Source organism: Entelurus aequoreus, linkage group LG27, assembly GCF_033978785.1.
Source record: "Entelurus aequoreus isolate RoL-2023_Sb linkage group LG27, RoL_Eaeq_v1.1, whole genome shotgun sequence".
Lineage (NCBI taxonomy): Eukaryota > Metazoa > Chordata > Actinopteri > Syngnathiformes > Syngnathidae > Entelurus > Entelurus aequoreus.
The window spans coordinates 28,188,559-28,204,539 of record NC_084757.1 but is presented as its reverse complement, the minus strand read 5'-3'; the positions used below and the strand labels follow the sequence as shown (position 1 = coordinate 28,204,539).

General features: G+C 38.6%; 1 protein-coding gene across 3 annotated transcripts in view; it reads left to right on the top strand.

Annotated features, from left to right (window-relative positions):
• The window catches only part of eps15 (epidermal growth factor receptor pathway substrate 15), a 73,418-nt gene that overhangs the window by 1,977 nt on the left and 55,460 nt on the right, over positions 1–15,981 (top strand). For all 3 annotated transcript variants that reach the window (XM_062039303.1, XM_062039301.1, XM_062039302.1), the window contains exon 2: positions 11,425–11,466. In XM_062039303.1, coding sequence (XP_061895287.1) covers positions 11,425–11,466 — 42 coding nt within the window. The remainder of the gene's footprint in view (positions 1–11,424; positions 11,467–15,981) is intronic.

The window sequence follows — 15,981 nt, the reverse complement described above, 5'->3', positions numbered from 1 at the left end:
ACCAGGTGTGGTGAAATTCTCCTCTGCATTTGACCCATCCTCATGTTCACCCCCTGGGAGGTGAGGGGAGCAGTGACCAGCAGCGGTGGCCGCTCTCGGGAATCATTTTGGTGATTTAACCCCCAATTCTAACCCTTGATGCTGAGTGCCAAGCAGGGAGGCAATGAGTCCCATTTTTAAAGTCTTTGGTATGACTCGGCCGGGGTTTGAACTCACGACCTTCCAGTCTCAGGGCGGACACTCTAACCACAAGGCCACTGAACAGGTCAAATGATATTTTATATTATTATGTTTATTTAAAGGCCTACTGAAATGAATTTTTTTTATTTAAACGGGGATAGCAGATCTATTCTATGTGTCATACTTGATCATTTCGCGATATTGCCATATTTTTGCTGAAAGGATTTAGTATAGAACAACGACGATAAAGATTGCAACTTTTGGTATCTGATAAAAAAAAGGCTTGCCCCTACCGGAAGTAGCGTGACGTAGTCAGTTGAACATATACGCAAAGTTCCCTATTGTTTACAATGATGGCCGCATGAAGTGAGAGAGATTCGGACCGAGAAAGCGACAATTTCCCCATTAATTTGAGCGAGGATGAAAGATTTGTGGATGAGTAAAGTGCAAGTGAAGGACTAGTGGGGAGTTGAAGCTATTCAGATAGGGAAGATGCTGTGAGAGCCGGGGGTGACCTGATATTCAGCTGGGAATGACTACAACAGTAAATAAACACAAGACATATATATACTCTATTAGCCACAACACAACCAGGCTTATATTTAATATGCCACAAATTAATCCTGCATAAAAACACCTGCGTGTTTGTTACGCTAGCTCCTAGCTCCTCTGCTAGCTCCTAGCTCCATAGAACACGCCAATACAATTAAAACACCTGATCAACACACACAATCACTCAGCCCAAAAGACCGTTCACCTAACCCAAGGTTCATAAAGCTTATATATTTTTAAAAAGTTTCGTACGTGACGCGCACATACGGTCAAGCTATCAAATGTTTAGCAGCCAAGGCTGCATACTCACGGTACCTGATATTCAGCTGGGAATGACTACAACAGTAAATAAACACTAGACATATATATACTCTATTAGCCACAACACAACCAGGCTTATATTTAATATGCCACAAATTAATCCTGCATAAAAACACCTGCGTGTTTGTTATGCTAGCTCCTAGCTCCTATGCTAGCTCCTAGCTCCATAGAACACGCCAATACAATTCAAACACCTGATCAACACACACAATCACTCAGCCCAAAAGACCGTTCACCTAACCCAAGGTTCATAAAGCTTATATATTTTTAAAAAGTTACGTACGTGACGCGCACGTACGGTCAAGCTATCAAATGTTTAGCAGCCAAGGCTGCATACTCACGGTACCTGGTATTCAGCTGGGAATGACTAAAACAGTAAATAAACACAAGACATATATTTACTCTATTAGCCACAACACAACCAGGCTTATATTTAATATGACACAAATTAATCCTGCATAAAAACACATACGTCTTTGTTATGCTAACTCCTAGCTCCTATGCTAGCTCCTAGCTCCATAGAACACGCCAATACAATTCAAACACCTGATCAACACACACAATCACTCAGCCCAAAAGACCGTTCACCTAACCCAAGGTTCATAAAGCTTATATATTTTTAAAAAGTTACGTACGTGACGCGCACGTACGGTCAAGCTATCAAATGTTTAGCAGCCAAGGCTGCATACTCACGGTACCTGGTATTCAGCTGGGAATGACTAAAACAGTAAATAAACACAAGACATATATTTACTCTATTAGCCACAACACAACCAGGCTTATATTTAATATGACACAAATTAATCCTGCATAAAAACACATACGTCTTTGTTATGCTAACTCCTAGCTCCTATGCTAGCTCCTAGCTCCATAGAACACGCCTATACAATTCAAACACCTGATCAACACACACAATCACTCAGCCCAAAAGACCGTTCACCTAACCCAAGGTTCATAAAGCTTATATATTTTTAAAAAGTTACGTACATACGCAAAAAAAAGTTGCGCACATACGGTCAAGCGATCAAATGTTTAGAAGCCAAAGCTGCATACTCACAGTAGCACGTCTGCGTCTTTGTCATCCAAATCAAAGTAATCCTGGTAAGAGTCTGTGTTGTCCCAGTTCTCTACAGGCGTCTGTGTATCGAAGTCAAAAGTCCTCCTGGTTAGAGTCTCTGTTATCCGAGTTCTTCCATCTTGACTGCATCTTTCGGGAATGTAAACAAAGAAGCGCCGGCTGTGTACTGTTGTTGCTGATTACGTTCGAAAAATACGTCCATTTCGCACAGACAACTTTCTTCTTTGCTTGCTCAGCTTCCTTCTCCATAATGCAATGAACATGATTGCAACAGATTCACGAACACAGATGTCCAGAATACTGTGGAATTATGAAATGAAAACAGAGCTTTTTCGTATTGGCTTCAATGTGGAAGGCATACTCGTGTTCCCCGGGCTACGTCACGCGCATACGTCATCCTCAGAGGCGTTTCGAACCGGAAGTTTAGCGGCAAATTTAAAATGTCACTTTATAAGTTAACCCGGCCGTATTGGCATGTGTTATAATGTTAAGATTTCATCATTGATATATAAACTATCAGACTGCGTGGTCGGTAGTAGTGGGTTTCAGTAGGCCTTTAAATGTTATATTTTAATGATAAAGACGTTAATTAAACGTTAAAGGGGAAATCACTTTTTTGGGGAATTTTGCCTATCGTTCACAGTCCTTATGAAAGACAAGAAGACAAAAGTAGTTTTTTTTTGCATTCTGAAAATTAGGTTCTTCTTGGTAACTAGCAATGCAGCTAATGGGAGCAATCAATTCTACCTCAGTCTAAATCGTCAATAATCCTTCATTTTTGTTCTGTAACCTGTTTAATAATCAAGCTGTAGCGACATTGTTATTGTAACAATTCTAGCATATTAACACATCGGCATGCTACCGTAAAAAAACAAACTTAAAAGCGAGCTACGAAAAGAAATAAGCTAGCTTCTACGTCAGCACAAAACGCGTTTGAGTTTATAATGCACAACACATTGCGATAGGACACCTATCTGTACTGACTGAAAAACATGAACAATCATTACAGTATCTGTAAAGTATTAGCCCACATTTCATGTTTTGTTTGTCAAAGCTAGCCAGACAGCGTATGCACTGTAATTGTACTAACAGGCATGGTGTGCTGTGTGTATCATCATCATTATTTAAAGTGTGACTCACTGTATGGACAGTTGCGCATTTGGTCCAGCTGGCCGGGGAAGTTTTTACCGGTTTATTTCGGTAAGCAATCCATTTATGTCAAAATAGCCTGGCTTCAAGTTCCACACTTACAGCTTCGAGTCAAGACAATCTCACTCTCTCGGCTTTTGTCTGCTCCAACGCCTCACCCTTACTTTGTGCTCACTTCTACCAGCAGTAGTTTAGCTTCAAAAAGATAAGGTTGTTAATCCTCATTTGTCCAAAAATAGTCGTCTTTGTTGTCTGTTACGAAGTCTACCATGATTACAAAACACTCGCGTTTGTTTCCAGAAGTAGGACACACATTTGTTGCCAGAAGTTGGAAGTGCGCTGCTATGCAAACGGAAATCAATATGCGGAAGAAATCAGTGCTAGCAATGATTAAAATGACCAAAATACGGTAAATATTGTACATGTTACATATTGTTATGAAAGTGTCTTTTACTATAAGATTTTTGAAGTTGTTTTAGAAGGCTTTGAAGGCTACATCAGTGACTCCTATTATCCGCATCTTCCAAGCGGTTTATTATCTTTAAAATCCCCCCCAAAAATGTGTTCTTGTCTCTCATAATGATTGTGAACGATAGGCAACATTCCACAAAAAGTGCAGTTCGACTTTGGGAAAGACCTGACGACGGATGGATTTTTATGGATATTTAACGTAAATAAAAGTCTGCTTACAGTAGAGCCAATGGGAGGTCCTCTATTTCGCCCATCAAATCCAATAAATAACCATTTAAAAACCGCCAACAATACTCCAGGAACAAATAAATGCAAGAGATGGATTAAGAAGGTTATGGAAATTAGGAAGTGAGGGGCCAACACCATCAACAGGGATAAGGGTGCATACTGTACATGATTCCGCACATCTGGGACATTGCCCTTCATCAGCGAGGCCAGGGCGGAGAACAGAACTTTATTTAGCAGGTAAATCTACTGTTAAAATGTTGGTTACTATAGTTTCATTGAGAATGTATTGAATGTTGAAAATGTGAGCAGAAAAGGTATCCTTGTTAATTCAACCGAAAGTGTTGGTTGCACTTTATTCAAATAAGATGTGAATGCATTGACCATTTATTGTTGTTTACTTGCTTGTCTGTACCCATAATTAATGTATACCTAATTCACTTACAAAAATTACAGGAACAGGAAACTTCACCTGCAGTGTCCAATATCCAGTATTTATTTCACAGTCACGGTGGTTGATTTTTTTTGCTAAAAAGTTACTTAATCGATTTCGACTCACTGAACCATTTTGGCTTATATCGTTCTGAAAAACAATATCGTCCCTGAATTGAATTGGCAACCACAAGTCCTTGTCGAAACGAATTGGTGTTAAATCGAAACAAATTATTGTTAAAACGAATCGTTCCACCCCTGAAATGACACATCTCCGCTCAGTGTAGTCAGTGCTTGCTTTTTAGTGGTAATTTGAAATGAAAAAGAAGCATAATTTCAGGCTACCACATGGTACGATATGATATATGGCTACAATAGCTTCTGGATAGGGTTCAAACAAAACATAAGAATAAAACACATCTCATATTTGATATTTTGCAGACAATTTAAGCAGAGTACAAACTGCAATAGTGCATAAACAATAACTCATTCAGAAAACACATGTCATGTGTCAAGTACATCAAATCAAAAAGCCGAAACTTTACAAAAAACTTTGCATTTCAATGGGAAAATCAACAATTCTACCACTTCAAACAAGAACACTGAGTATTTTCATGAGACACTTCTTACAAACAGCAAAGTCCTTATCCAACTTTGCCCCATCCACACCTTAGTCACACTCCTAATAATGTCGGAATTCAACAATTACTCAGAACACTAAGAAAGTTGATCAAAGGTGTAATGGTACACCACAATCATGGTACATACTTCGGTTTTAAGTCACGGTTCTGTTCACTTTTTGTACAGTAAGAGAACAAAGTGCAAAACAAAACTATGTAGCTTTTGTGTAAATAACAGGTTTAAATATTTATAAAATGAAGGGTAGACAAATTGCAGTTTTAGAGGCTAATTTGCTATTAAACACTATTCTCAAATTTTCTAATAATCAAATAAAAATGAAACAATGTATAATAGTTTGAGTTTCTCTTCAAATGCATTGAAAAATATATATTGTTCTACACTCAACACTCACGCGCAGTAACAGGGGATGCACAAATCTTATGGGATGCATGGCTGGACAGAACACCATCACACTGCTTGTGTCTTATTCACTTATCTTTGTCCGTACATATTTCAAAAGCAGTGTGTCCCCAAACCGGAAGAGTCTTTGATGACAGAAGAGGGTTTTTCAAGCCCTTGCTTCTTCTTAGCATTATTGCTAGCCTAAGCAAAAACGTGACTTTGTCATGCTGTAGTTATGCTTCCTGTCAATCACACATGTATTCTGTGTGGGCATTAGGTACAGCTTTGCACAGTATGAATGTTCTGTAACAAAAAAGCCGATTCATGGATACATGCACCATTATACCCCTAGTTATACAAATATTATTCAACTTTGGTGAGCTAGTTAAAGGTGACCACGGTAGCGTGTATTTGAATTGATTATGACTTTTTAAAGATGTTTGCGAACAAAAATGTGCTTTTTGCATAAAAAAATTGAATTTCAATACCATTTGTTGGCAAAACTAAAATAACTTGTGTTAAGGACTAAACATTAATAAGTGAGTCAACTGTGCATTTTGGCTGTATGAGCCACATGTGAGCAGTGTGTTGTGTAAGTTAACATCAGGTTGAATACACTCTGTGTTGCAGCGGACAATTAGTTCCTGGTATACTATTATGTAAAGCAAGAAAGCAGCCTTGGTCATTGAGAGATAAGTGTGGGCAGTCAGTTATCTCTAGACTTCAACACAACTGAAATCCAGCAGAATTTTTGCCTGACATACAGTCATTTGGCATTTTTTTGTAATGCATTTGCAAGCTGTTATGTTGTTCCCCACTCCACCTGCTCATTTTTAGAGAACATTAACACATGGGCTATATGAAAAAGGAAGTTCTGAATGTCTTCCTCTACGCCCCCACTGTGGACGGTCAGACATACTTAAAGAGGAAGTGGGGAAGTTTAGTGGCGTAAGGGTCCATTTTAGTTATTACTCGCAGCTTGAATTACTGTACACTTTTTGGATAGATAGAAACTTTTACATGAAACACCAGGAGTTTTTAAAGTGTGAGATGTGCAATGCGGCGCATCTTCTTTAAACAATTAAAGAACAACATATTTTTCTGACCTGCTAAGCTTATGTCCTTCATGTTTAAAGGCAAAATTAATTGATTTTATTTTCTGCTGTGAGAAACTGAACAGTCTGGGGTGAACAGAAAACTACACGAAAAATGGCTTTTAAAATCTGTTTTTCGCAGAGTAGTAAGGCCTACAATATTTTGATTATTTGTACAGGCAATTCTTTATATTTTGACTGTTTATCTGTCATACAGGGGCAGCACGGTGGTACAGAGGTTAGTGCATATGCCTCACAATACGAAGGTCTGGGCTCGGGGTCTTTCTGTGTGGAGTTTGCATGTTCTCCCAGTGACTGCGTGGGTTCCCTCCGGGTACCCCGGCTTCTTCCCACCTCCAAAGACATGCACCTGGGGATAAGTTGATTGGCAACAGTAAATTGGCCCTAGTGTGTGAATGTAAGTGCGAATGTTGTCTGTCTCTGGCCCTGCGATGAGGTGGCGACTTGTCCAGGATTTAACCCGCCTGTCGCTCGAATGCAGCTATGATAGGCTCCAGCACCCCCCGCGACCCCGAAAGGGACAAGCGGTAAAAAATGGATGATGGATCTGTCATACAAATGAAAAAATAAATTACCTAAAACGTAAAAACATCTGTTTAAACTGTATTTATGAATAATCAATCAATCATTGAAAATTAACTTATATAGCCCTTAATCACAAATGTCTCAAAGGACTGCACAAGCCACAACGACATCCTCGGCTCAGACCCCACATCAGGGCAAGAAAAAACTCAAACCAACAGCAGCTCAACTGGTCTAAAAAGGGGTCTATTTAAAGACTAGGGTATACAAATGACTTTTAAGATATGACTTAAATGCTTCTAAATGTTACAGTCTTGCACAAATAATTGTCACACAAACATCTAACCTTAACTTGTAATTCAGTTTAAAGAGTTATAATTCATCTCTTAAATCTGGTAAAATTACCTAACTTTGTGCTGTAGGGTATATAACTATTTTATGTAATAATCAGGGGTATAACGATTAATTTTGACTTCAATTCAATTAAAAATTTGTGGTTACTGATATGATTCGGGGACGACATAATTTGTTTTAGAAGATTCAATCTGAAACGATTCAGTGAGCTGAACTCGATTCAGCATTTTTTTAGGAAAAAATTAAACCAGTGTGACTGTGAAATAAAAACTGGACACTGTAAGTGAAGTTTCCTATAGTTCTGTTATTTCTTGTAAGGGAATGTCACCCAAGATAATTACAGCAGCGTCCGGATATGTATTTTCATGCCGAATTATGGTCATGTCATGTATTTCTTTCAGTGCACCCTCTTGGATCATATACGCGACACTCACAATATTACATTGCTGTTCTCTGGGCAGATAAAATGGCCTTAACTTCAAAGTAATATTCCCAACATTTTCAGAGCAGGAGTTAGAAATCATATTGTGTACCCTGCTTGTTTCTTGCTGCTGAAGTTAATATTCCTACATCATATTTTCCAGAGACTGAACATTTATTTGCCAGTAGTATAACCGGAAGAGTTAGCCTTCCTTTGCTAACCATGCACGGGACGGAGTCCATAGTCATCTCCTCCCCGTCTTCCGCGCTTTTATTTCGGCTTGTTGTTGTCTGTTGTCCGAGCGTCTGGGTTGCATAGCATGCTAGCTCAGATAAGGACTCTAACGTAGCTGGGTCAAAAAGTCCAGCGACACCTTGCCGATGTCGTCCTCTAGAGCAGTGGTCCCCAACCACCGGGCTGTGGCCCGGTACCGGTCCGTGGTGCTAAGAACGATTATCCTAAATATTTCTCAAACGGAAATGTAAAAAATGGCAATATGAACGAAGTAGTTGAAAGCTTCAATAAGTACTTTGTGAACATTGGACCAAATCTGGAGTAAAACATTCTAGATCACTAGTCAGTTGAGGACTTGTATGACACTATAGACAGAAATCCCCACTCGATTGATTGATTGATTGAGAAGTTTATTGACATCTTAAAGAATTGAATCCATGTAATGCTTTAAAAAGGCAAATAGATGGCACAAAAAGCCAAAAGGCTTGTTTCCATTGTGGTCCATTAAATATTCATCACATTTGATACATTTGATGTTCCTCAAAGGTGTGACAAAAGAGGAAATAATCAATATTGTGAAAAAATGTAAATCCAAGACCTCAACTGATTGTAACTGAATTGATATGGACACGATATAAAGGGTTATTTAAGAGATTTCAGAACCTGTAACATGTCAGCAACCTATCATTTCACACTGACAAATTCCCAGATTCAATTAAAATAGCAAATGTCGTATCAATTTATACGACAGGAGACAAACACCACTTTACAAACTACAAACTCGTTTCTTTACTTCCACAGTTTTCAAAAATTATGGATAAATTGTTTTAACAGGTTAGACAAATTCATAAATAAAAATGAAACATTTACAGACAACCAATACGGATACTGAGCCACCATTTCAACATCAATGGAATTCTCGAAATAACGGAGGAAATCTCCAACGCAATAGATAGCAAAAAATGTGCTCCTGCAGTGTTTTTGGACTAAACAAATGCTTAAAGGTACATATAGGTTTTGGAGCAACATCTTTTTCATGGACGCCCCTGCTTATTTCAGCAAGACAATACAAAGCCACAGGCAGCACGGTGGTACAGGGGTTAGTGCATGTGCCTCGCAATACGAAGGTCCTGAGTGGTCCTGAGTTCAATCCCAGGCTCGGGATCTTTCTGTGTGGAGTTTGCATGTTCTCCCCGTGACTGCGTGGGTTCCCTCCGGGTACTCCGGCTTCCTCCCACCTACAAAGACATGCACCTGGGGATAGGTTGATTGGCAACACTAAAAATTGGCCCTAGTGTGTGAATGTGAGTGTGAATGTTGTCTGTCTATCTGTGTTGGCCCTGTGATGAGGTGGCAACTTGTCCAGGGTGCACCCCGCCTTCTGCCTGAATGCAGCTGAGATAGGCTGCAGCACCCCCCACAACCCCGAAAAGGACAAGCGGTAAAAAATGGATGGATGGATCTTGAACCTTTTTAAAAAGAAAAAAATGAGATAATGATTATGTATTTAATATTTGTTTACTTATGGTATATTTATTCACTGTTCTGTTACAAACAGAGAACAAGGAAATGGGCTAAAACTGTTATATGACAAGACAAGGGGTAGGAATAAATAAGCTCCGCTTCTTCCTACTGCTTTTCTGTGCTGTAATGAAACAACTGGAAATGTATGATGCATTACACTGTATTGAATGCATGGCCGATATTTTTTAAACGATTTTACAGATGATAAAAAAGGCTTGAAAGATGCGGGTAATGGGAGTCAACGTTGTAGCCTTCAAAGCCCTCTGAAACAACTTCAAAACCCTCCGTTTTGTATACACACTGCAAGCCTACAGTATATACAATGTAGTAACAGACACATCCATAACCATATGTAATATACTCAATATTTACCATATTTTGATAACTTTAATCATTTCCGGTTCAGATTTATTTTGCGCACTGATTTGTATTTCCATAGCAGCGCACGTCTGACTTCTGGCAACATGTGTGTTCCTACTTCCGGAATCCAACACAAGTGTGTTTTCTAATCATGGCAGACTTGGTAACAAACAACGAAGAGGACTATTTTTGGACAAATGAGGATTTACAACCTTATACTTTTGAAGCTAATTATACTGCTTGCTTATAGAAGCGAGCACAAAGGAAGAGTGAGACGTTGGAGCAGACGGAAGCTGGGAGAGGGGAATGAAAGCGATTTTGACGCTATAAATATGGATATTGGAGCCAAGCTATTTCGACATAAATAGATTGCTTGCCCAAAATCAACTGAAAACGTCCCCAGCCAGCTGGACCAGACAAACAACTGTTCGAGTGAGTCACTTTAATATCGATCATGATACACGCAACACGCCATGCGTGTTATTACAACTACAGTACATACGCTGTCTGGCTAGCTCAGCTGTGTACAAACAAAACATTAAATGTGGGCTAGGACTGTTTTAATGACATTCAGACTTTACTTAAATCGACAACGAAGCAGCATCTTCTCATCCGTGGCTCACTAGTGTAACAACGCCGGAAATGTATCCCGTGAAATACCGTCCGACCGGAACTCTCTAATAACTAAAGTTCGTGGGTGAATTACCGCTATGTAAACCCACTACACTGGTAGTTTTTAGTGCTTCCATAGCGAGATATAAGTCAGAACTTTACGCTACTTTTATATTAGAAATGGCAACAGCAGAGGGTAAATGCCCCATAACAAGAAAATTGTGAAAAAGAAGAATCTTATCGACTACGGCATCGGCATGGACACAGTGGTGGACGTGCGCACATTTTCAGGACTTATGCAGCTCTCAAATACACATCAGCAGGTACCAGAAGGTAAGAAAAGTTGGTTTTGCATAATATTGTGAAACAAAACACCAGATAATATGTCTGCTAACGGGTGCCATTTTGCGGTCCTTATACACACATTACTAATAATACTTGTATCTCTGACCACGGTAGCCGTAATGCGCTGACAATCCATCAAGCGGTGCGACTTCAAAGTTGTACTACAACATTTCGACAGATTTTTGAGTGCCGTGTGTAATGTTCTTCATTTTCAATGGAACATTTAAAGTTTTGATGTTGTTTACTGGCGTCATATTGCAGTCTACACATATCTCTCATGTGTGACTACCATCTACTTGTCACACTTCTCATTACACCATGTACCAAATAACATTGCTTTGAGGTCGGTAAGCACAACCAGAATAATTCTGTACAATAGGCGCACCGGGTTATGAAGCGCACTGTCGATTTTTGAGAAAATGAGAGGATTTTAGGTACGCCTTATAGTCCGAAAAATATGGTATTTAATTGTTATTTTTAATATTGTGTCCTTTTTTTCTCTACAGCTCTCCAGTGGAAATCCCATTTACGACAAATACTATCGGCAGGTATGCAAAAACATTATTATGACAGTTAAAGTCCTGGTTTCTGAAGACCAGGGGCCTCATTTATAAAATATGTGGATTCCAGCATAAAGTCATGAGTAAGCACAAACTTAGAATGTTACTATGCACAAAAAAAATCTGATTTATAAAACTGCTGCACACACTTGTGAGCAGCAGTTTTGTTTATAATAAGACGGAGACGGCCACTCCAAAGAAGAAGAGGATGTATTTATTTTGTCAAGTAATGCAAAGCAGACATTCTGTTGCAGGACAAAAGTTGTCGTCTTGAGCAATTTTGAAAGCTGTAGTGGGCAACTGGCGCGCATACAATATGATTTCAATATATTTTTGCCACAATAAATTAGTTTATGTACAGTTTATCTTTTAAAAATATTTGAGTGGTCAGAAAAATGATATAGAGGTTACATAGTTGTTGTGTATATGCCGCATGTCTGCTCTAGATCCAAACATTTGCACGCTAACCGTTTATAAACTCCCAAAGTCTAAATGTATTAAAAAAAGAGAAATGTAATCATTCAGGGTTTCCCCTCTATATACCGGGTAATTGATCGAGGCGCCCTCTCAAGGCAAAATTAAAGTCGCCACACCTTAACATTTTTTACATGAACAAATTAAAGTAATACAATCTATGAATGCATATACTGTATCTAGCTTAATATTTGTGCACTACTGCCTATTAATGCACCCAAAGTGTGGCCGCCTAAGAAAGACCTTGATCACCAAAAACAACGCTGCCGAAACTGGATTTTGTGATGATGTAAGCAATACGGACAGGATTTTCTGGAGCGGAGGCCGAATGTCTGCGATGTGGACGTACATTAATACATCCAAAATATATCTGCAGACAGTGATCTACAAAATTTGCGATGCACAAATATTAAGTCGACAGTGGTGCTCGTTCAAGGAGAGAATGTTGGAGCAGCAGCGCTAAGCAAGTGTGACTTCAGTGATTCTTGCTGCAGCTCTCGCTGTTCGTCGTTGACATCGAGCAACAGAAGTAAAGAGTCTACAAACAAGAGTAGTCTCTAATAACACCAGAAAAATATGCTAGATTAGTTGTTCTTTGTTTTCAATTAAGAAATAGTCACTAAAAGCATTGGAGAAGTCTCGAGAAACCTGTAAAATTATCAACAATGTAAAATAAGCAGCAACAATTGAAAAATAGAGCAAAACGCAGGGTTTCCCCCGATTGGGGAAAAAAAGCAATTATACAGGTTGAAGATTGGTTCTAATGCCACTAGCTTAATGCTTACGTACAATGGACCAGCTCAACAAAATTAGCATGTCCAATCTCAGAGCACATACATAGAAAAACAACCATTCACACTCACATTTATAATCACAATTTAGAGTCTCCTTGAATCTAACAATGTTAGGTAACACAGGTTGTTACACATGTTGGGAATGCTGACATGTTTTGGAATTTGGGAGGAAGCCGGAGTACTTGGAGAAAACCCCACACGCATTGGAGAACACAGATGTCCAAACGGAGGTTGGAAGATGCCCACGTTATAAAGTTAAATGTTATTGTCGGTAGTAATGCTAAAATTAGGAGAGAAATACCTAATTAACTTGTAAGGGCGGCGTGGTGTAGTGGGTAGAGCAACCGTGCCAGAAACCTGAGGGTTGCAGTTTCGCTCCCCGCCTCTTACCAGCTAAAAAATCGCTGCCGTTGTGTCCTTGGGCAGGACACTTCACCCTTTGCCCCCGGTGCCGCTCACACCGGTGAAATGAATGATGAATGTCGGAGGGGCCGTAGGCGCAAATTGCAGCCAAGCTTCCGTCAGTCTACCCCAGGGCAGCTGTGGCTACGAAAGTAGCTTACCACCACCAGGTGTGAATGATTGATGGGTTCAGAAAAACATGTAAAGCGACTTTGGGTACTTAGAAAAGCGCTATATAAATCCCAGGTATTAAATCCCAGGTATTAATGCCTTCCTTTTCATTTTTCCCTCCTTCGTTTTATTTCTTTTCAAGTGCGTTACCAGCTGAAGTTCAGCTGACAGACAATTTTCAAAATAAAGCATAGAGGAACAATTTTATTATATTTGAGATGTTTTTCAAACTTATTATGGCTAATAGTATGTAAATAATAGACTATGTACAGTTTATCCTTTCATACAATACATTACTCAAATTTGTTTTCATGTAAAAAAAGGTGTTTTCATGTAAAAAACAAAACAAAACATACAAACCTTATATTTAAGGTGTGGTTTTGTTTTGCCGTGGCAATGCGTTAGATAAATTCATGTCTGGGAAAACCCGCAAACGATATGAGAAAAAATATATGTTAATACTAATTAATAATAACACCGATCTGTTTTTAAATGTGTGTACAACATTTTTTTAGCCTTTAAGAAAATATATATGCATCATCGAATATTATGCAAATTATAAGATTGTCATATTGACCATGCCCCTAGCCATGCCCTCACCACCACAGATATATTGACAATCTGGGGAAACCCTGCATTTTCTAAATGCATAAAATTATTTTATCTAACGAAATATTGTGCTGCAATTCATATTTTTTTATCTTTAGTAAGAGTGTAACGATTCATTCACTACATCGATCTATCGATTTATATTCCTAAAATTCAACTCCATCGATCTGTGTTCGGCAAGTTGGCCTTTTGGAATATGTATCTCAATCTAACAACGTTTTAAAAGGCAATCAATCGATTTTATTGATACTAGAAAAAAACATTGGGTTTAAGAACGGCAGACTTTAAATCAAGTTTAGCACTTTTAGTAAGAAAGTTAAATGTTATTCAAGTCTGTCTGCGCGCCATCAGTCATCAAGATATGAAATGGCCGATACAGTGGCTGAAAAGGTCACAACACATGCAGACGCCATAAGACAATAACATAAACCCACAGGGCTGTACGCTTAGCTTTTTCACTTTTCACACTGGGGCTACTAAATGAAAAAAATTAGTAGCAAGAGCACAGAATAAACTAACCTATAAATGGAAATATCCGTTGACGTAACTAAATATCTCCACCATGCCTTGATTTAAAATTTTCGGGATCCCAAATACACAAACCGGTACCAACAAGTAAGAAAAGTAGGTTTTGCATAGTAGGATCCCAGTTTAAGAAGTGTTTTGAAACAAGAAAAAAGAAAAAGCCTTGAAAATAATATAAGAAAAGTCAAATATAATCTCCAACCTTCTTTAAAAAAACATTTAGCTATGCTCAATTCTTCAGCTAACAAAAGGTGAAATAAAGTTCCCTGGTTTAGTTTAAACGTCAGCAGCAACATGAAAATAATTAATCTTTAACAATGGTCTTTTTTATAAGTAAACCGTATTATAAGACAAACACACTAAGATTTTAGCCAAGAACCCAAACCTGCCAACTGTTTCATGATGCTGTGTTCTGAAAATTACTTTTAAAAAGTAATTAATTAAAGTTACTTGTTACTTTACTAAAAATGTTAGTGAATTACTAACATTAATACGCTTTAATAAATGTAATAATTACTGGGAAAAGTAATGAATGTGTTACTTAAAAAAAAATCAAATATCTGGCATAATGCAGTTGAGACGAGTTTCATATACTTATATATATGATATATGTGAGAGCAGTGTGTGCATCTGTGTGAGTGCCTTTAAAAGACTGTCGCCTAGTGACGTGTTACGTCAGCGAGTCCACGCTCAGTCTGAGTCTCACAGGCATTTTAGCTTGAACTGTTTTTGTTAGCTTAGCAGGCTAGCAGCAGCAGTCTGTCGGCTCTGATAGCAGATCTTTTGAGTCTTTCACTGGTTTGTGTTACTTCTGCCTAATAAATAGATTGAATGTGCCTCCATGACTGCATGTTGTTGTTAACAAACGGGGTATTGTTTGGATGGCAAGTTTGTCACTTCACGGATTTGTTGTTCAATATTCCCTCCAACCCCTTGTAGTTACTAGTGCAGCTCTTGTCAAGTTTTAAGGTAGTGAAAAAAAGCATATTTTACTGACCAGTTTCTTCAACTAAGACCTTGTTTCTTCTGTGTTGGTAGACTGAGTTAGTAAACTAGGGGTTCCAGCCCCGCTCCCCTCTGTGCATGGCGCAGGAGGGAGGGACACACACAGCTTGTTTCAGCGCGCACAGAGTGATCAGTGACACTTCTGCATCAATCACTTGTCAAATATTTCAAACGTGCTATACAAATGGGCGAAAATGTTACTCTAGTTTAATCATATTTGGATGGATTTATATTAGCAACACAACGCTAATTAAATGATTGAAATTTGTATTTGGACGTGTGCTACTTTTTTTTTCAATATTCACACAGCCTATTTTTAGTCGTAAATGCAAATAAAATGCTCCCACTGTACATTCTGGAGCCATTTCACTGACGGACGGAGCGGCTGAGGCAGAAGGTTGAAATGCCAGTGAAGAGCTTGGGATGATTGTATAATGTAAAGCTCATGAGACAGAGCAGTTTAAACAACTAAAAAAATAATACCTTCACTGACATGACGGGCTGCAAAATTTATATCGGATCA